The sequence below is a fragment of the Opisthocomus hoazin genome, chromosome W (genome assembly GCF_030867145.1).
Source record: "Opisthocomus hoazin isolate bOpiHoa1 chromosome W, bOpiHoa1.hap1, whole genome shotgun sequence".
NCBI classification, from domain to species: domain Eukaryota; kingdom Metazoa; phylum Chordata; class Aves; order Opisthocomiformes; family Opisthocomidae; genus Opisthocomus; species Opisthocomus hoazin.
In genome coordinates this window covers 21,002,587-21,023,903 of record NC_134453.1, presented here as the reverse complement: position 1 = coordinate 21,023,903, position 21,317 = coordinate 21,002,587, and the positions used below count along the sequence as shown (strand labels likewise).

General features: G+C 50.1%; 1 protein-coding gene across 2 annotated transcripts in view; it reads left to right on the top strand.

Annotated features, from left to right (window-relative positions):
• The first annotated feature begins 548 nt into the window (after positions 1-548).
• Positions 549-21,317, top strand: part of LOC104335620 (arkadia (RNF111) C-terminal like ring finger ubiquitin ligase 2C) — a 72,424-nt gene continuing 51,655 nt past the window's right edge. The window contains exon 1 of one of the 2 annotated variants that reach the window (XM_075446484.1): positions 549-613. In XM_075446484.1, the coding sequence (XP_075302599.1) occupies positions 553-613 (61 nt within the window). In that variant the 5' untranslated portion in view covers positions 549-552. Of the gene's footprint in view, positions 614-4,690; positions 4,713-21,317 lie in introns of those variants that run through there. The other variant, XM_075446485.1, reaches the window with a different exon arrangement.

Here is a 21,317-nt window from a genome sequence, read left to right as displayed (position 1 = left end):
AGGGACTGGGACCCTCAGTGCTCCTGCAGCTGGTGCCATCCTCTGCGCTGGGCCCGACTTGACCTGTGTTTCCCATATGTGCTGCGGCCAGGGGCGTCGGCACGGGCAGGCGTATGGAGGGGAGAGTGGGGCTGCGCTGTGAGGTGCTGTGCGCGCTGACTGCTGGCCTGGAGGGTGTGTGTGTTTGTGTGTGTGCCCATGTGGGATGTGGGTGTAGTTGCACGCCTGTTTGCATGCATGCGTGTGCGTGTGCGTGTGCGTATGCGTGTGCGTGTGCATGCACGCGCGGCCACACTCGTGCAGCTGCGCAGGCCGCGTGGCCGCCCCGTCCTCCGCCCTCCCGTCGTTTCCCATTGGCCAGCGGGTCGGCCGGGAGGGCGGGGCGTGGTGGCGGAGGGGCGTGGCGGCCGGCGGCCAGCGCGCTGTCATTGGCGGCGGGCGCCTTTGTGTGGCGGCGGAGCGGGTAAGCGCCACTTGTCTCTGCTGGGTCGGAGGGGCCGGCGGGAGCGGGCGGGGCCACGCGGCGCTGCGCCACGCTACAAAGGCCGCAGCATGGTCCTGGTGCACGTCGGCTACTTGGTGCTGCCCGTCTTCGGCTCCGTGCGCAACAGAGGTACCGCGCCGTGCTCCCGGGCCGCGTGTTCGCGTCCCGGGGCAGCTCCGCGCAGGGAGGGGGGTCAGGGGTGAGCGGGCAGGCGGACAGGCAGGCAGGGGCCACGGCCGGGTGCGTATGGCTGCGCGCTGCCCCGCCCGGCCCTGGCTCCAGCTCCGTGTCCCCCGGCTCCCCGCGCCATCAGATCGGTGGTCGGGGCGAGCTCGCCGCTCTCTGCGGCCACGCAGGGCTCTGCGTCCCCCCCTCAGCCCGCGTTGTGGGGAGTTCCCCGCTCCCGTCCTCTCCTCGGTGCCTGCCGCTTGCCCAGCTCCCGCTTGTGTCTCCAGTCTGTGCTTCGGTAGATCCATTTTCCTTTTTACTTTTTTTTAAATTTTAATTTTATTTTTTAATTTAACCCACACACTTCCCTCCTCCTCTCCCCCCAGCTCCCCGTCTCGCCGTGTAGCGTAGCCACCAGGCCATCTCAGCGTAGCTGTAGACGATAACAGCCATTTTTGTACTTTCATCCTGTTTAGCTGAGTACATTGCACTGTAAATTCCTGTTAAGTGGATCCATTTTGCTGTGGTCGTCGGGCAGAGGCCCCCCCAAAAAAATAAAATTGGGAAGGAGAATCGGGGCAATTAGCCTTAATTCCAAAAAAAAATCAGAATTGGACAGCGGTCGCCCAGCCACTTGTCCGGCCGGCCCCATGCCCCATCCCGGCAGCCACAAGTGTCCCGTCCCGCGGTCGTGCCTCCGACAAGGCCAGCGGGCCTCCCCTCAAAACCCGATCCCGAAAAAGAGACAACTGGCAAAATGGGTTTCCATTAAACAGGGATAACATTTTTTTCTGCTATGTTGAATTACTTCCTGTTCTTATTTTGTGGATAATTTCCTGTATCGAATGTCCTTTGGTTGTGTGTCTTCACCTTTATCTTGTACTAAAACTGAAGCATGGTCTGTATTTTTTTATATTACCTAGTTTCCGATGTAAATCTCTCTGTAGAGACATACCCTGCTGAAATGTAATGTGCTGTAGCCTGTACATCTGCTCCGTGTATGCTGCTTTTGTTCTGTTGCCCTTCCGTAGCATGGTGGGCCCTGCCTTTTTGTATTGTGTGCATGGTGACATTGTTACACATGATTCTACTAATACTAGTATATGATCTCTCAATAAAGAAACTAGTTTTCCTGTATTAACCTAGTGTGCTTTTTCTATTGCTGTTTTCCCATTTATTATTGTATCCTGCTGTTTAGATTTTTTCCTTGCTTTCCACCATCGTGAGATTTGAGTGGATTTTTTTTCCCTGTAGTGCAGATGCTTTTTAATACATTTTTTTTCCCCTCTCCTATCCCATATCTACCCTCAGCATTAGTCTGTGTGTACATACTCCCTAGACACACAGTCCGTATTACTGTTGTGCTGATGCAGAATTCTGTTTTACCTCAAAATAGCCAAAAAAAGTATATAAATCCGAACCCTCATTATTTATAAAAAAATAGATTTTTGATGAAGGGTCTGCCGCTTATTTTGTTCTAGTTATAACATTACACATTCCTTACCAGACTGATACCAAAACAAGAGGAATGACCTCCGCATGGATGGGGGGAGTAATTTTTTTTTTTTTAAAACTCTGATTAACAAGAGGTAAATGAACCTGGAAAAAAAAAAATCCCTGTAATCTATTAGCTGTATATTTAAACATATACATTTATGTGAGTGCCATGCCCACCCTCTGTTAGGTGAGAAGTTGCCGTGCCTCAGTCCTGCGGTGACTGGCACGCTATAAATATCTTCACTAGACCCCTGCAAGGCAGGGCTCATAAAACCATCCCAGCTGCTAATGTTGTAACTACATTTTTTTCCTGCTTGAAGCCTACAGGCCCACCGTCTTCTGAATAACCCGATTTGGTCAAAAGAGCAAAGTATGGGGTTGGGAGAAAGTCACTGGGAACATTAAAATATTGGAAGCAGGGAGGGACAGATAACCAAATTGTGGTCAGTGAGCGATTTTTTCCCCCCCCCCCCTCTTGCAGCTGCAAAGCGATAATAATACCGGTCACCTCTCCTTGTTCCTGTGCCAGACCTCCTTTCCCAGGTCTGCAGAATGGTCCTGTAAAACCTCCCAGTTTTGGCTCGGATGCTGCCAGGAATTGAGGGAAGCCAGGGCTCCCAAAAACAGGCGACAGCGCTGGGGTTGGGGTTGGGGCTGGGGGGGGGGGGGAGCTTTTTGTCTTAATTGCATTTCCACAGAAGGGCGGGAAGATACAGGGTTGGTTATTTGTCTTTAATGAGAGGAAGACAAATTCAGCAGGTCGGCCCGCCCCTAAAATTCCAAGAGGAGCCACTTGCGAACAAACCAAAAGCCAGTGGCTCCAGCAGCCCGCCCTGCCTTATCCCAGCATCCCTTGACAAGACGCATCATTTTGCAAGGCTGTGCCTCTCCACCTCCCTCCTAGCTTCACCCTGAGTTTGGTTGTGTTTGGGGTTTTTTTTTTTAAATGTTTATTTATGATTTCCTTCTCCATGCTTCCTTTTCTGTCTATCTTGATAACTGTTTGGCCATCCTCCTGTGTCATTGTGTGTTGTGTCTGTCCTGTCGTCCCATACCCACCCCTCCCCCCCCAGTATGAGCACAAGCAGGTTGCCCCCACTGATGTGGTGTATGCTGTGGCCCTTTGGTCTTGCTCCATTCTTGCCCCGGGCCAGCGCCGAGCTCTGTGTGTGACACACATCCCCATCTGCATCCTGAGCAGGGAGGCCGTGCTTCTTGCTTGCATGAAGACATGCATGCCTGTTGGGACTGATCATTTCCCAATGTGATTTTTTTTTCTTTTATTTTTAATCTTTTAATTCAACCCCACGTAAGACAATGACATTTGGGTTATGGCATGGAAAAAAATGAATCCCTACCCCACCCCGAAACCCTGACACGGATAAGCCCAGTCCCCTCCAAAAATAACACCTGCTGGCAGCTGCCCCTTTGTTCGGAGCAGTGGATTCACTGCAGCGAGTGTAATAACCCCCCAGATCTTCTGCTGCCAATTAGCGCTAATACAGAGCAAACCCGTTTGGTCAATATACTCTGAGGATGCCTTGGTAATCTAATCATACAGAAAACTACTGGGTTAATGGCAACTCATGCTAAGCAATTTGTCATCAGCATTGTATTTTGACCTGTCTTGTTAGAAACACATTCTTAGGAGAGGAAACAGCCCCCTTCACCTCCCAGCCTTATTAGTCAGTAACCATCAGGCTTTTGTAGCTCATAATCCATCAAATACATCTACAATTTAGTGGCTTAATTCCTTTGACACTTGGAGTCTTGAAAAGCCCCCTGGTACAAAGAAAATAATTTTTTATTTCACCATTGGGGGCTGAGGAAATCCAAGACAAGTCACGTGCTGGTGGTGCTGCTGCAGGTGTGGAGGCACGTGCAGTGAATTCTGTAAAGCCTGTATGCGTCTCCAGCAGCAACCTGTGTTCCTGGGCTGCTTTAAATAACTTCTTTCAGTAACAAGAAGATGGATAATGCCAAACACAGATAAAACGGGCTCTGAGATTCATCTATACAAGGGTTGTGTAAAGGTCTTATACACATCTACGTGCATTTGATGGTGCCAAATGGGAGCTGGACCAATCTGTCCCACACACGGGGTTTGGGGTAGTGTCACCATTTCTATAATTTTTAAGAAAAAAGTAAACAAATATCAGTCACATTTTGCTCATATTGGGAATTATCAGCAAAGTCTAATGAAAGCTGATTTGGATTTACCTTGCTGTGTGCAGATCCGGCCCCGTGGAAGGGTGTTAATTAAGAACTGATGATTTGGTGCCTGAGCGAAAAAGCAAAGGCAGTTGTGATGCTGGAGGGGGGGAAAACCAGGGTGTGTTTTCCACAAATCCCGGGAACTGCCATGGCTGGGGGGGACGAGGCAGTGGGGACACTGTCCGGCCTCGTTGGGTGTGTCCCAGACAGATTTGGGGTGCCAAACCAGGGGGGCGAGATCCGCAGGCGCCAGGACACTGCCGTAACCGCCGCCGGCCTCGGTCCTCGCTGAGTCGCCAGCCTCGCGCCGAGCCCTCCTCCACCAGCCTCCTGGATGGACTGTCCTAGAGTAAGTCTGAGCTTCCTTTTTTGTTGTTTTAAACCCTGCTTGTGATTTGGGGAACACCTCGTTAGCTGAAAGGGGAGAATGGAGCACTGCCAGGGCAGGCGCAGGAGTCCCGCCCTCCCGAACCTGTAGGAGAAACCCCCCCGAGTGCCACACGGGGCACATGTGACATTCAAGACTGGCTCATCCCTCTCCACCGACATGACAGAGGATGGCCGTGACCACGGGAGGTGCAGGGGTGGAAGGAGAGGGGAGGATGGCTCTTTCAGGGGCCATGCGGGGCACGATGCCGAGTAGCGAGAGCATGTGCATCCCCTCTAGCCCGTTTACACACTGGTTTAAACCCAAACTGTGCGCTGGGGCTGCCTTGTGTCAAAACTGAAAGGTCCTTATCTCTAGACATGTTCAAAAAGGTCAGCAGAGAAAAGCCTTCCCCCCCTGCTCAACCTGGGAACGCTTGTTTTGGGGAGCATTATATAAATGTGCTAGAAATGGAAGGGGAGACTTTGCAGAAGGTCTTCTACATCTGGGTCTTCTTTGATATCTGTAACTTCAAGACCAGAGTTGGTTTGGCAATTGGGAGAGGTGTGATGGCACTGCCAAATGTCATGTGACTCTTGGGCATCTCACAGTATTTGGGTGTTTCTGCATGAACCCGCAGCTCCTGAGTCAGGTGATAGCATGAGGCTTTTTCATTGAAGGGTTGTATATAAAGTAAAGCTTCAAATTGCTGCTTATGGCAAACTCGATGCTCAAAACTCAGCTACAACACTCTGGAGGTTTTTCAGCTGATGTGGTGGTGCAGGAAGGAGAAGGATAACGTGTGGCTGCAGTGGGGCCAGGGCAGGGACCTGCAGGTGGGCAGCAAGAGTGGGGCTAAGATCCAGTGGGGAAAATGATAATTTTTCTCCCTTTTTGGGTTCAATTTGGGGAGACGGAGTGGGTTGATCTGCACTCGGGGTTGGCAGAGGGGTTGAGGTTTCCTGAGAAGCTCTGCACAGGACCCCATGGGAGACCCCCCAATTTAATCCTTGTGTGGTCTTACCTTACTCCTAAACCTTCTTAGGGAGAAACTTCTTAGGGAGAAACTCGGGTCCTTTGGGAGTGACTAAATTCTCCCTCTAAAAATAAAAAAAAAACCCCACCAAACAAATCACTTTTCAGCCAGAGCAGCAGATCCTGGTCATTGCAGGGACCAGGCTCCTGTGCCGGAGAGCTGAGCTTGGCAGAGCCAGGATGCAGGGAAAGCCATGTCGGCTCAGTGCCTCCCCACCATCTTTACTTAACGCTTCCTGCTCCTCCTCTGCTCAGTTCTGCAGTCTCCTGGGACCTTTTCTCACCCATTTTCCTGCCTGATGGTCCTTTGCATTTCCCAGCCCCGGTTGGGTTGGGCTGGTTGGCACGTGCTATGGTGGATCCTTCTTGGTAAGTGTCCTTAACCACACTTGTTTTCTCTCCCTCCCTTTAAAGTCTGTAAATGTGCCTGCAGGAAAGTTGCACATGTGTGGTTTGTAGCTCTTTAATGGAGATTATCGCTTTGGTTTGAGTGAATATTCCCAGCAGGGTCAGGAGCAAAGCAGATGCAGGTTATGGGGAGAGGCAATAAGGGGCAGTTTGGTATCTGTGGGCTAGGACCCTTTGAAGTGAGGACATGCCTGTGGGAAGATGTTCGAATGCGGATTTCAGTAATTTGGAGAAGGACCAGGATGTCTGTCTCTTGCACCACATCCACCACACCAATGCACGTAGCATGGGCAACAAACAGGAGGAGCTGGAAGCCATTGTACAGCAGGACAGCTATCACTTGGTCGCCATCACAGAAACGTGGTGGGGTGACTCTCATGACCGGAGTGCTGCGATGGATGGCTATAAACTCTTCAGAAGGGATAGGCGAGGAAAGAGAGGCGGTGGGGTGGCGCTGCTTCGATTGTATAGAGCTCAACGATTGTGATGACAAGGTTGAATGCTTATGGGTAAAGATGAGGGGGAAAGCCAACAAGGCAGACATCCTTCTGGGGGTCTGTTATAGACCACCCAACCAGGATGAAGAGGCAGATGAAGCTTTCTACAAGAGGCTGGCAGATGTCTCACAATTGCTAGCCCTTGTTCTCGTGGGGGACTTGAACTTACCGGACATCTGCTGGAAATACAACACAGCAGAGAGGAAACAGTCTAGGAGGTTCCTGCAGTGTGTGGAAGATAACTTCCTGATGCAGCTGGTAAGTGAGCCTACCAGGGGAGGTGCCTCGCTAGACCTGCTGTTTACTAACAGAGAAGGATGTGGTGGTCAGAGGCCTTCTTGGGCTTAGCAACCATGAAATGATAGAGTTCTCGGTTCGAGGTGAAGTTAAGCCCCCTCTTAACCCCCCCTGCCAGCAAAACCACCACCATGGACTTTCAGAGGGCAGACTTCGGCCTGTTCAGGACACTGGTTGAGAGGGTCCCCTGGGAGAGAGTCCTGAAGGGCAAAGGGGTCCAGGCAGGATGGACATTTTTCAACGAGGAAGTCTTAAAGGCACAGGAGCAGGCTGTCCCCGTGTGCCGCAAGACGAACCGGCAGGGAAGATGACCGGCCTGGCTGAACAGGGAGCTCTTGCTGGGACTTAGGAAAAAAAGGAGGGTCTACCACCTATGAAAGAAAGGGCAGGTGACTCAGGAGAAGTACAGGGGTCTCATTAGGTCATGCAGAAAGGAAATTAGAAAGGCAAAAGCCCAGCTAGAACTCAGGCTGGCCACTGTTGTAAGGGACAACAAAAAATGTTTTTACAAATACATCAACAACAGAAAGAGGGCCAAGGAGAGTCTCCATCCCTTGTTGGATGCGGGGAGGGAATATTGTCAACAAGGATGAGGAAAAGGCTGAGGTACTTAATGCCTTCTTCACCTCAGTCTTTAGTAGTCAGACCGGTTATCCCCAGGGTAGTCAGCCCCCAGTGCTGGAAGATAGGGAAGGAGTGCGGAACAAACCTCCCCTAATCCAGGAGGAAGCAGGTAACGACCTGCTATGCCACCTGGACACTTACAAGTCTAAGGGGCTGGATGGGATCCACCCAAGAGTGCTGAGGGAACTGGTGGAGGAGCTGGCCAAGCCACTCTCCATCATCTATCAGCATTCCTGGCAAACAGGGGAGGTCCCAGATGACCGGAGGATCGCCAATGTAACACCCATCTACAAGAAGGGCTGGAAGGAGGATCCAGGGAACTACAGGCCTGTCAGCCTGACCTCAGTGCTGGGGAAGATTACGGAGCAATTCATCCTGAGTGCGCTCACAGGGCATGTGAAGGACAACCAGGGGGTCAGGCCCAGTCAGCATGGGTTCATGAAAGGCACGTCCTGCTTGACCAACCTGATCTCCTTCTATGACCAGATGACCTGCATAGTGGATGAGGGAAAGGCTGTGGATGTTGTCTACCTGGACTTTAGTAAGGCCTTTGACACTGTTCCCCACAGTATCCTCCTGGAGAAACTAGCTGCCCGTGGTCTGGGTGGGTGTACTCTTCACTGGATAAAGAACTGGCTGAATGGCCAAGCGCAGAGAGTTATGGTGAATGGAGTTAAATCCAGCTGGCGGCCGGTCACAAGTGGTGTTCCCCAGGGCTCGGTTTTGGGTCCGGTCTTGTTTAACAACTTTATCAATGATCTGGATGAGGGGATTGAGTGATCCCTCAGTAAGTTTGCAGATGACACCAAGCTGGACGGGAGTGTTGATCTGCTGGAGGGTAGGAAGGCTCTGCAGAGGGATCTGGGCAGACTGGATCGATGGGCCAAGGCCAACTGTATGAGGTTCACCAAGGCCAAGTGCCGGGTCCTGCACTTTGGTCACAACACCCCCATGCAATGCTACAGGCTTGGGGAAGGGTGGCTGGAAAGCTGCCCGGTGGAAAAGGACCTTGGGGTGCTGGTGGACAGCTGGCTGAACATGAGCCAGCAGTGTGCCCAGGTGGCCAAGAAGGCCAACGGCATCCTGGCTTGTGTCAGGAATAGTGTGGCCAGCAGGAGTAGGGAGGTGATCGTGCCCCTGTACTCGGCACTGGTGAGGCCGCACCTGGAATACTGTGCTCCCTTTTGGGCCCCTCACTACAAGAAGGACATTGAGTTGCTGGAATGTGTCCAGAGAAGGGCAACGAGGCTGGTGAGGGGTCTAGAGAACAAGTCTTACGAGGAGCGGCTGAGAGAACTGGGGCTGTTTAGTCTGGAGAAGAGGAGGCTGAGGGGAGACCTTATTGCTTTCTACAACTACCTGAAAGGAGGTTGTAGTGAGGCGGGTGTTGGTCTCTTCTCCCAGGTAACTAGTGATAGGACGAGAGGCAATGGCCTCAAGTTGTGTCAAGGGAGGTTTAGATTGGATATTAGGAAAAATTTCTTCACCAAAAGGATTGTCAAGCACTGGAACAGGCTGCCCAGAGAGGTGGTTGATTCACCATCCCTGGAGGTGTTTAAAAAAGCATGTAGATGTGGCACTTCGGGATATGGTTTAGTAGGAATTGTGGTGTTGGGTGGTAGGTTGGACTCAATGATCTTAGAGGTCTTTTCCAACCTATGATTCTATGATTCTTATGTTCCTGGCCGCTCGCAGCAGCTGCCCTGCCTGGAGGGTACAACCCAAGGTGTGCGTGACCATCGGCTTAGATGGAGCCACTGGCCTTTGCTGTTTTTTCCTGGGGGGCTCAAGTGATGATGTGGAGCTGTTACCGTGCATTGCTCCTCCACCTCCTTCCCCAAATAGTACAAGGAGCAGCCGTTTCCCTAAATGAGGGCCGTGGGTACCTTCTGGGACTTGTTTGAAGGGACCTGGAGCAGGACTCTGATGGAGCCGGACAGCCTGCCAGGCCAGGCTTCCAGGTGCCCAACACTGGTGTTCGATTAGGAGCTGCTCCAAAAACTTGCTGTCATCTTCTCCAGGCTTGGGGGGGGGTGTCTCTAAAAGACATCGAGAAACACAGTCCCTCGGACACCTGCAGTGCTGCAACTGCTCCCCACGTTTGGGCTCCTCCAGTGGAGGGTGGGATTGGGAAATGTCCCCATAGCAAATGTGCCTTCCCCAGTGGTGCTTCATGTTGTTTCTCTGGGCTTTCTCATTCTCCTGGTGGCATTTGACTCTTCCTTTGGTCATGCTGCCAGTTCAAGGCCCTGATGTATTCAAAGGGATCTTTTTTTTTTTTTGGAAGCTGTGGATGCATGAGGAGGCACCACTCATGAGCATTTGCCTAACCAACCTGTTTTCATGATATGTCTGCTTAAAAACCCGGCATCTACAGAGAAAGGAAAGTTTTCTCCTCTTTTTTTTTGACAGCAGAGGAGATGCCTGTTCTTATGCAGCCCTGCAGCATTGGGTAGGATCTCCTTAGGTCAGTGGAGGATGTTTGTCTGGTCCATTCAGGGCTGATCATCATCAGCTGGAGGAATCTGAGGCTTAAACAGACTCTCCTGTAAGCCCTAAACCTTAGTGAGGAGCAGCTGGAGTCAGAAATGAGCTATGGGTTCATGGTGAAGCTGCCTGGATGTGGGATTGGACACCAAGCTGGAAAGGTCTGAACTTGTTTATATGTGCATGAATCCAAAATAAGTCCTCAACTGGCATTTATACTGGGATGAGTAAGATGATAATCTAGTTCCATGTTGTTTTTTTAAATTAAAGTAGTAATTGGCAGCAAACCGGCCACAGTCTAAAGGTACTCTCTTTGCATGAGGGTTTGGTGATGCAGTTATCTTTGCGAGACTATCAGTGTATTTTCAGCCCTGGTGTGGCATTTTCTGGCAAACTTAGGCAGGAGCTTTTTAAATCTCAGGCAGTGTCTGAAGGTAATGGGGGTGGTTAATGCTTCAGGAGAGGTGTCTGTCAAAACTGGCAGTTTCCACAGCCTTCAGGTGCAAAATACCATGTCTCTAATTTGCCTGGTAGGAAAGGAGCTGTAAATCTCATGCAGATTATTGTGCTTGTTGTTGTGGTTTGCTAAATCCACGTTTCTCTTTCTTGTAGCCTGACCTTTAATATTAATATCTTTAATTTCATTTATAAATTCACTTATCAGCTTTCATTAGTCATCCCGTTAATGATCCTAGGCAAGAAATATGTCATTTGATGTCAAAGGGCAGATTAAGGAACTTCTAGAGCCTTGGGAAACAGCTTTATGCTGCGTCGGAATTATAGCGGTTGGCATATGAGGCTAATACTATGTATAATTTGCATCTGCTGCTCAAGGGATGAGTGATTATTTTATATATTTAGCAGAAAACAAGAGCATTTCTTAATCATGAATGGTGTTACATTTCCTACAAACTCTGCAGTATTATGAATCACTGGGCTATAAACATCTTGTTGCCAGCGTGCCTGGTTTTGCGCTACCACGGTGGTAAGCCCTGGAGGGTTGGATCCTGGCAGCTCACCTCCTCCTCGGGGGGGTTTTACTTCACAAGCGGCTAATGGAAATTAAGAAGTTCCCTCAATGATAGGAGTTGGAAGGGACTGGGAGTGGATTAAGCTTTGCTTGGCCAAAATTGAGCATCTTTGGTCTCTGCTCTCCCTGATGGGCAGCGAGGGTGTTGGCAGGGTTTGGAGATGGGTGTCTAAGGCATGAAAATGGGGGGGAAATCACAATATTTGCTCAAAACATCTCGAAAAGAGCAGGGTTGGACTGAAAACAGATGAGATGTAGCATCCTCAGGCACTGGTCCATTCAGGTCCATCACGATGAGGCTTTATAGATGTTAGGAGCAACCAGCATGTTGGAAGAAGCCTTATCTTGTCCAGCTGTTATCTGTGATATCCCACAAATCTCTGGGGGCTAAGATAAGGAACAAGGAGGCTTTCTGCACAGAGGTAGCATGGCATGAGCGTGCTTGGGATTACAAGGGGTTTTTGTTAAATGGTGAATATCTCGCTTGCGTGCAACCCTATAAAAAAGGGTCTCCTCCCGTGCTGGCCACCTGCAAAGCCCATTGGCAGCCTCAAACTCCCTCCGTGCACTGCTCCTCTGGGAAGAGTCTCCTTCGAGACTGATGGGCTGCAGGCAGCTCTCCAAAAGGCTGAACAGAGAAAATTTTGTCTGTTATATACCAAAAGCACTTACTGAGCTGGTTTTGCTCAGCCCTCATTGTCCTGAGTGGGAAACTTCTGTATGAGCCTGTAGTGGGTTGACCTTGGCTGGACACCAGGTGCCTACCAAGTCGCTCTATCATTCTCCTCAGCAGGACAGAGGGGCAGAAAATAAGATGGAAAAGAACTCATGGGTCAAGATAAAGACAGTTTAATAAAGCAAAAGAAAAGGCCATGTGTGGAAGCAAAGGAAAACAAAAGATTTATTCTCTACTTCCCATCAGCACGTGATGTCCAGCCACTTTGCAGGAAGTAGGGCTTCAGTACGCGTAGCGGTTGCTCCGGAAGACAAACATCGTAATAACGAGTGCACCCTCCTCCTTTCTCTTGGCTCTTATTGCTGAGTAGACATCATACAGTATGGAATATCCCTTTGGTCAGTTTGGGTCAGCTGTCCTGGCTACATCCCCTCACAAGACCCTACTGTGTGAGGGGGAGAATGTTGGAGAGACAGCCTATGGGGCAAGTCAAATCTATTTCAGCCAGACCCAACACAGAACCTGAGATAATGGTTATATCATGTGTCAAGTGCAGCTCCAGGAGAGCCCAGAGATGGCAACAAACCCGGCCGGGGGCTGCAGGCTGACCTACGCTGTCTTGCATTTTGATCACCGGTTTGTGAATTTGGCCTGGGTGGGAAATGACAGCCTGGATAAATCCAGGTGGGCATGATGCAGCTGGAGGTTGGGGAGATATGGGGAGATGGAGCCCCTCAACCTCCCATCTTCAAAGGCTGAAGGGTGACTCACAGCCCAGGGGATGAAAAGGACCTGGGGGTGTTGGTCAAGAGCTGGCTGAACATGAGCCAGCAGTGTGCCCAGGTGGCCAAGGCCAATGGCATCCTGGCTTGTATCAGGAATAGTGTGGCCAGCAGGAGTAGGGAGGTGATCGTGCCCCTGTACTCGGCACTGGTGAGGCTGCACCTGGAATACTGTGTTCCCTTTTGGGCCCCTCACTGCAAGAAGGACATTGAGTTGCTGGAGCGTGTCCAGAGAAGGGCAACGAGGCTGGTGAGGGGTCTAGAGAACAAGTCTTACGAGGAGCGGCTGAGAGAACTGGGGCTGTTTAGTCTGGAGAAGAGGAGGCTGAGGGGAGACCTTATTGCTTTCTACAACTACCTGAAAGGAGGTTGTAGTGAGGCGGGTGTTGGTCTCTTCTCCCAGGTAACTAGTGATAGGACGAGAGGCAATGGCCTCAAGTTGTGTCAAGGGAGGTTTAGATTGGATATTAGGAAAAATTTCTTCACCAAAAGGATTGTCAAGCACTGGAACAGGCTGCCCAGAGAGGTGGTTGATTCACCATCCCTGGAGGTATTTAAAAGACGTGTAGATGTGGCGCTTAGGGACATGGTTTCATGGTGGACTTGGCAGTGTTAGGTTTAAAGTTAGGCTCGATGATCTTAGAGGTCTTTTCCAACCTAAATGATTCTATGATTCTGTACCTTCCTACTCTTATCAAAGCAGCAGCAAAACCCGTCATCCATCCTTAATGTGTTGGTCAGCTCTCTGCCCGACTCCTTCCTGCATTTAATTAACTAGTGGTGGCCATACTCTTGTCTCTGAGGTTGTTCCTTGAAGCTGCAAACTGAAAATATGGGTATTGCACAGGGACTGGGCCTCAAAGCATCTCGGAGATAGATTCAGTATTTCGTACTCACTTGGAAATTCAATATGCAATAGTCAGGAATAGACTGCCTTAGTCCTCCGTGTTCTTGTGCTGTGAAACCATGTTGAGACTTTAGTGTGTACAGAAATAGGATTTATTTAATCAACAGAAAGTTTAATGCCCAAGATGAGTCTTGAAGCAGCAAAGTCTGTGTTCCTGGTGTGGGAGGTCACAAAATGTAGTCGGCCCCTTGCAAAATGAGGGAGGTTGTAGAGGACAGGGACAAAAGCAGATTACAGAATAACAGAATGGTAGGGGTTGGAAGGGACCTCTGTGGGTCATCTAGTCCAACCCCCCTGCCGAAGCAGGGTCACCTACAGCAGGCTGCACAGGACTGTGTCCAGGTGGATCTTGAATATCTCCAGAGAAGGAGAATCCACAGACCCTCTGGGCAGCCTGTTCCAGGGCTCCGTCACCCTCAGAGGGAAGAAGTTCTTCCTCATGTTCAGCTGGAACTTTCTGTGCTTCAGTTTGTGCCCATTGCCCCTTGTCCTGTCACTGGGCACCACTGAAAAGAGTCTGGCCCCATCCTCCTGACACCCACCCTTCAGATATTTATAAGCATTTATAAGGTCCCCTCTCAGCCTTCTCTTCTCCAGGCTAAACAAGGCCAGCTCCCTCAGCCTTTCCTCGTAGGGGAGATGCTCCAGTCCCCTCCTCATCCTCGTAGCCCTCCGCTGGACTCTCTCCAGTAGCTCCTCATCTTTCTTGAACTGGGGAGCCCAGAACCGGATACAGTACTCCAGATGGGGCCTCACTAGGGCAGAGTAGAGGGGGAGGAGAACCTCCCTCGACCTGCTGGCCACACTCTTCTTAATGCACCCCAGAATACCATTGGCCTTCTTGGCAACCAGGGCACACTGCTGGCTCATGGTTAACTTGTCATCCACCAGGACACCCAGGTCCCTCTCCACAGAGCTGCTCTCCAGGAGGTCCACCCCGAGCCTGTACTGGTGCATGGGGTTGTTCCTCCCCAGGTGCAGGACCCTGCACTTGCCCTTGTTGAACTTCATCAGGTTCCTCTCTGCCCAACTCTACAGCCTATCCAGGTCACTCTGATTGGCAGCACAGCCTTCTGGTGTATCCACCACTCCTCCCAGTTTGGTGTCATCAGCAAACTTGCTGATTGATTATTACAGATTGCTGTAATAAACAGAAAAATGCAGAAGTAAACAGGACTTGTGGATGTGCTGAAGGAGCCGAGTACATGATAAGGAGTTAAAAAACAGCGGTTGTTTACTGTCAGCCAGCGCATGGACAGTGCATGATCAGCAACCTTATTGGCTGACCTGACGGGTGATATGGCTATGGATTGGACAGAAGTAGAATAGAGAACCTTGTGCAAATAGCTGCCTTATCGGGATAGAAAGTTCCCAGGGAACTAACATCCAGGTAAAGATGTATAAAGCACTGCTTGCAAAATAAACTTTGTCTTGCTTGCACCACAAGCTGAGTCCGTGCCATCATATGCCACAGGAGGTCATGTCAGCGCCTGCCTGTCCTTCTCGCCTCTATTGGCAACAAGGGTGGGTTTCCAGGCTTGCGAGGACCAGAGGCAATTTTCAAAATGAAAACGAGAGCTGAGGTCTCAAAAGGGATGTGCAACCACTGCTTTGCTCCTCACTGGGCTCATCCACCTGAGTTACTTCAGCCTGCAGAGACAAATAGCACCTTCTCCATGGCTTTGTTTGATTTGAGCAGCAAAATTTGTCTGGCACGTGTGTTTGCAAACTTGCTGGTGGAAATCATGGGTGTTTTGCCAAAGGAGGCCATAGAAGCACCCTGGAGATAAGGATGTAGCATCTTGTCCTGGGTCATCTGCAAGGAGAGTCCTGTATTGCCAGATCCAGATGTGATGCCATCTAGGTGCATCTTCTATGGGGTGCAGGGGTGTCCTGGGGATGGAAAATATTACCAGGAGGCAGTCACAAGCTTAGAAAAAACCAACATGGACCAAGGGGAAGGGAGGCAAGGTAAATTCCCCCCATCCCTTGGGTAGACAGGAGTTCCTCCTGAAAGGAGTTGGGGTGCTCTTAAGGAAGCTGAAGTATGTTTGTTAGGTGTCCAACATGACTCTGTTCTTCCTGTAACAAGCAATTTTGAGTCCCATTAACAAAATCAAGGGCCAGACTTCAACCACATCCAGGAAGCTCATAGCAGTTTTTAGGATATGTTACACTGACTTGTGCATTCATCCAGACTGTGCGGGACCTGCTGTGCTGAACCTCTCTCCTTGTACTAGGATTCCTTATCCACAGCCCATCATCTCTCACGGGACCTTTTTCTTTTAGAAAATAAGCAACGAGAGAAGGTCTTTTCAGCCTGGGCTGACCTCAGTGCTGGCAGACCCAGGTTTAGACCCATCCTCTGGCTCTTTGCAGAGACACATTTGCTGCTCTTTAGCAAATGCATTATGAGGCTGGTTATATGCCTGGCCAGCACTTCTTGATTTCTTCACCTTTACCCCTCTCTTTTCCCACCAGGTTTTTAAATATCTGCCATGTTTTCCCCCATGGATGTGATGGGTTTTGCTGAATTGCTCCTTCCTTGCATTCATTCCCCAAGCACCAAAGTCTTCCTCCAGGGCTTAAACCTGCTGGAAACACTTGAGATGCTTGAATGTGCTGATCTGGTGTGTGTTGGTGGAGGGGAGGGTAAGGCACTGTTGTCCATGGGATAGTGTGTCCAGAAGACGGAGGACCTCCTTGGGAGCTCTGTATGGGCTGAAGAATAAGTGCTGTCCTCTGGCTGCTGCATAAGGAGATGGCTGTGATTGATGCTGTAATAAGTGATGTTGGGAATGCAGCGATGGGGAACTCTTATCTCATAACTGGAGTACTAGCTTTAAAGCGTGGTCACATTGGTCATTTGGCTGGGGGAAAGGAGCATCATGGTGTGGTGCTGAGTGGGCTCTAGGTACACATCCCTCATCTGGCTTCGCTTCTAGAAAATATTGCTTTTAGAGGGGGGGTGGTTTTGATAGATGCTTTGCAGAAAATCCCTGTGCAGAAGTGCTGCTGCTGTTTCATCACATTGAACGTGGAGCACTGGTGCCTCTCCTCTCCCCAACCTCCTGTTTTTGGTGCACCAGCACGACTGGTCACAGCTTTCTGGCCCCACCATGGGAATGGGGAGGCAGCAAGGGCCCCTTCCCAATGGCCTGCAATTCAAATGGGAAAGAGGGGGGATGGACATGCTTTGCAGAAACCCAACTCACTGGCAGCATCCCTTGGGGGGAGGTGACATCCAGGCCAGCGTGAGAGCCACAGGGCATCACAGAGGTTCTGGGACCCTCCTGTGAGCCAGGACCGGGCAGGTGAGTGGTGCAGGGGAGGAGGGATGTACCAGGGCACCCAACAACTAACCCTGCTTGGAGCTGCTGCCTCTACAGGACTTCGGGGGGGTCTTCTTTGAAAGCAGCCCATTGGAGGTAAGTTTAGCGGAGCAAGTGGGTGTGCAGAGTTGGCACCCTGACCCCTGAGCCGAAACGCTCCTCCAGCCCATGAATAGACCCAGCTCCTGTTTTCTTTTCCTTTTTTTTTTTCAGTGTAAAGAACAAGTCCATTTCTAGTGATGCAGTGATGCACACACTTTCGCATCATGCCAGGGAGTTGGAATTTTGAGAAAGTCAACAAATATAATGAGACTTTGTGATTTAAAAAGAAAAAAGGGATAAAAGCCCAGAACACAACAGTAACATGAAAATGCAAAGTGTTTGCCAAGGTTCAGACATCCACAAGCCAATGAAAGGTGCTTTGTTCCTGCCGGTCGATGCTTGCCATGAGGGCTCTGCTCCCCACGTCTCCTGGGGTTTGGGGTTGGCTCTGGTGCAGTCTGTAAGCTGCAGTAGTTGCTTTCTCTGTGTATCCATGTGCATATCACCTTCCTTGGTGAGAAAGGTGGCTTTCACCTCTGGTGTCCTGCTCTCCCCAAAGAGCAGGGCTTAAAATTCCTGGTGAATTTGCATCTGTAGGAGAGGTTTTAGCTGAGCTCTGGTGTGGCAGTGCTGGGTGATGGTGGAGGAGGGAGGGCAGCACACAGTGGGAAGCCCGGGAGGGCTTTCAGGGCAGTGGGTGATGGACCAGAAAGTCAAGAAAAAGCATCAACACACAGAGAGAGATCCCACACCGCAGGCTGGGGATGCTCGTCAGTGTGGCTTGGTAATAGGAGAACTGTGGGTCTCCACTGCATCCAAGCTGGGCAGGGGTTGGGGGTGGCTGTTGACTGGTTTCCACAATATTAAGAGAAAAGGAGACCTTTGTCAAGCAAGCTGAGCTGCTCTGAAGGGCTGGGTGCTTTGGTTGAATGAGCCATCGCTTGTCATCAAGAAAATGGGGCACCTGTAATACCAGGGCATCTCTGCGTTTAAAACTACAAGAGGTTAATGCTAGTGGGGCTTTACACTGCCGTGCTGCTACGCTGAAACACAGAGAGCAGAAATCCATGTAATCCATTAGAGCAGAAGAGTAAATGACCTGAATGCAGGGGTCTCGGGAGGAAGTTAGCCCCCCATACAACTTTTATTGTTTCTCTAATAAATAAGAACGATTCCACTGTAAAATGTCAGGAATCGGGATTTTGCCCATCCAGATTTCTATGTGAGGGTATTCAGAGCTTGGGTACTGCCTGCAGGCATCTCTTCAGGGCTAGATGTTTGCAGATCTGCCAAATCTTGGACAAACTGAGCCAGCCAGTACCTACTAATGAAGTTTAGTTTGATTTGCTTGGTCAAAATGCTTCCTCAGAATGGAGGGACAGGATTGGATGCTTTGTAGTCCATCTTTCTTAAAAGCATGAGAGAAATTTTAGAAATGCAGCGTGCAGCTCAGCTAGTATTCTAGAGGCACCAGGCTTTAATTAACATCACTGAGAAGTTCAGATGCCAACTTTAATTTTTTTTTTGTTTGTAACTGGGAGCTCTAAGGAATCAACAGGTCTTTTGGCTTGAACAGATGGGGTTTTTTTTTCCCCCAAAGTTGAGTTGAATCTAAAATGCACCTTTATAATTGCTGCTTTTAGCTCTTCTACTTGATATCTGCCAGAGCCACTGACCAATGGACATTACATGGGTTAGTGTTATTCATGCTGTATTATTTCAACTCAGGAAGAAGTCTTCTTCTGGATTCAGCCAGGAGAGGCTGGTCAGCCTCATCTCCATCCCGGGAAAGACGATGGAGCAGCTCATTCTGGATGTCATCATTAAACAAGTGGAGGAAAAGAAGGTTATCAGGAGTAGTCAACATGGATTCACCAAGGGGAAATCATGCTTGACCAATCTGATAGCTTTCTACGATGACATGACTGGCTGGGTAGATGAGGGGAGAGCAGTGGATGTTGTCTATCTTAACTTCAGCAAGGCTTTTGACACTGTCTCCCATAACATCCTCCTAGGGAAGCTCAGGAAGTGGGGGCTGGATGAGTGGTCAGTGAGGTGGATTGAGAACTGGCTGAATGGCAGAGCTCAGAGGGTTGTCATCAGTGTCACAGAGTCTAGTTGGAGGCCTGTAACTAGTGGTGTCCCCCAGGGGTCAGTACTGGGCCCAGTCTTGTTCAACTTATTCATCAATGACCTGGATGAAGGGACAGAGTGTGCCCTCAGCAAGTTTGCTGATGACACAAAACTGGGAGGAGTGGCTGATACACCGGAAGACCTGGACAGGCTGGAGAGTTGGGCGCAGAGAGGAACCTGATGAAATTCAACAAGGGCAAGTGGAGGGTCCTGCAGCTGGGGAGGAACAACCCCATGCATCAGTACAGGCTTGGGGTGGACCTGCTGGAGAGCAGCTCTGTGGAGAGGGACCTGGGTGTCCTGGTGGATGACAAATTGACCATGAGCCAGCAGTGTGCCCTGGTTGTCAAGAAGTCCAATGGTATTCTGGGATGCAGGATAAGAAGAAGAAGATAAGAAGAGTGTGGCCAGCAGGTCGAGGGAGGTTCTCCTCCCCCTCTACTCTGCCCTAGTGAGGCCCCATCTGGAGTACTGTGTCCAGTTCAGGGCTCCCCACTTCAAGAAAGATGAGGAGCTACTGGAGAGAGTCCAGCGGAGGGCTACAAGGATGGTGAGGGGACTGGAACATCTCTCCTACAAGGAAAGGCTGAGGGAGCTGGCCTTGTTTAGCCTGGAGAAGAGAAGGCTGAGAGGGGACCTTATAAATGCTTATAAATATCTGAAGGGTGGGTGTCAGGACGACGGGGCCAGACTCTTTCCAGTGGTGCCCAGCAACAGGACAAGGGGCAACGGGCACAAACTGAAGCATAGGAAGTTCCAGCTGAACATGAGGAAGAACTTCTTCCCTCTGAGGGTGACGGAGCACTGGAACAGATTGCCCAGGGAGGTTGTGGAGTCTCCTTCTCTGGAGATATTCAAGACCCTCCTGGACGCAGTCCTGTGCAGCCTGCTGTAGGTGACCCTGCTTCGGCAGGAGGGTTGGACTAGATGACCCACAGAGGTCCCTTTCAACCCCTACCATTCTGTGATTCGGCAGTTAGCGCTGTGAAAAATCTTGTAATCTTTTTCTGCTTTCTGTAAAGGTTCAGTTATGCTCTGAAGTGACAATATAAATAGAAAATGCACATCTAGTATTATTTCCATTCCAGTCCTTGAGTGAGGTCTGCACTCCTCATGATACAGAAGTGCTGTGCGCTGCATCAGTCTCGGCATGTGTGTGCATTTACAAGCACACCCCTTGCAAGGGCAGAAGAGACCTTTTCCATGTTGGTGCTGCTTTCAGAGATATAATGTGGAGACACATATCCAGCTGTCCCAGAAGATGCTCTTAAAGAAAAAAACAAGTAGCATCTTCCACTAGGTGATAGAGTTGCAGAATAATTCAGCTGGGAAGGGACCTCTAGAGGTCTCCGGTCCATCCTCCTGCTCAGGGCAGGGCTACCTTCACAGTTATTGAGTGTCTCAGGGTCTTGCCCAGCCAAGTCTGGGATATATTCAAGGATGGAGATGACAGCACCTTGCTGGTGCCTGCTTTCTGGTCAGCAGTCCCTGGGCGTACACCCATTCCTAGGGCTGGATGGGCAGTTAGATGACATGGGCAGGGGTGCAGATGTGCCTTCTCCTGCCATAAAATTCAGTGTTGGACTCTTCCCTTCTGTTCTGCACTGGGGTCATCCTCTCCAAACAAGGGGACGTTCCAAGGGTAGGGAGATCCATTTCCATGGCCACATCTGCATGGGGAAGATCCCAAACCACCATGGGTCCAGTCCAAGGCCAAGCAGCTGGGCTGCGTCCAACACCCAGAGCAGCTGGCTCTCCTCGAAGTGCTGGACATGCTTCTGCTTGCCCAAACAGCATGTATGGGTCTGGGTGGGCAGCAGGCAGAACGTGCTGACCCCCAGCTCCACAGAACCCGCTTGGACCCTCTGGCCTTCCCTATGGTTGAGTAAGTGCTTTTGCTCTCCTACCTTCATTTCTCCATCTGTACAATGCACCAGTGCCCATCTCACAGGCCACTGGGTATAAAATTCAAGGAACAAGGAAAATGTGGATGATTCTGCTGCTTTGTAGGTAAAATTCCTGGGAAAATGTAAATGGGGATTGGGAAAAGTGGATTTCTGTTTTCATCCTCCTTTCTGTGGTCACTCTTGAGGAAATGTGTTCCAGAAGATGTCTGAAGAACTGTATTTAGCCTTAAAAACTTGGTCAGATGTCTTTGCTTTCTTCAGGATAAAGATTTAGAAATGAAACAGAAAGCTGACAAAGCTGAGATTTTTTGATGAAAAATAAAAACGTCAATTCTTTCTTAGTGTCATAGGCACACACGCATATTATTTTTTTAAGAATGGTTTTAACATTATTTTGTTTTGATCCAGGGGAAGGTGTTTTCCCATGGTC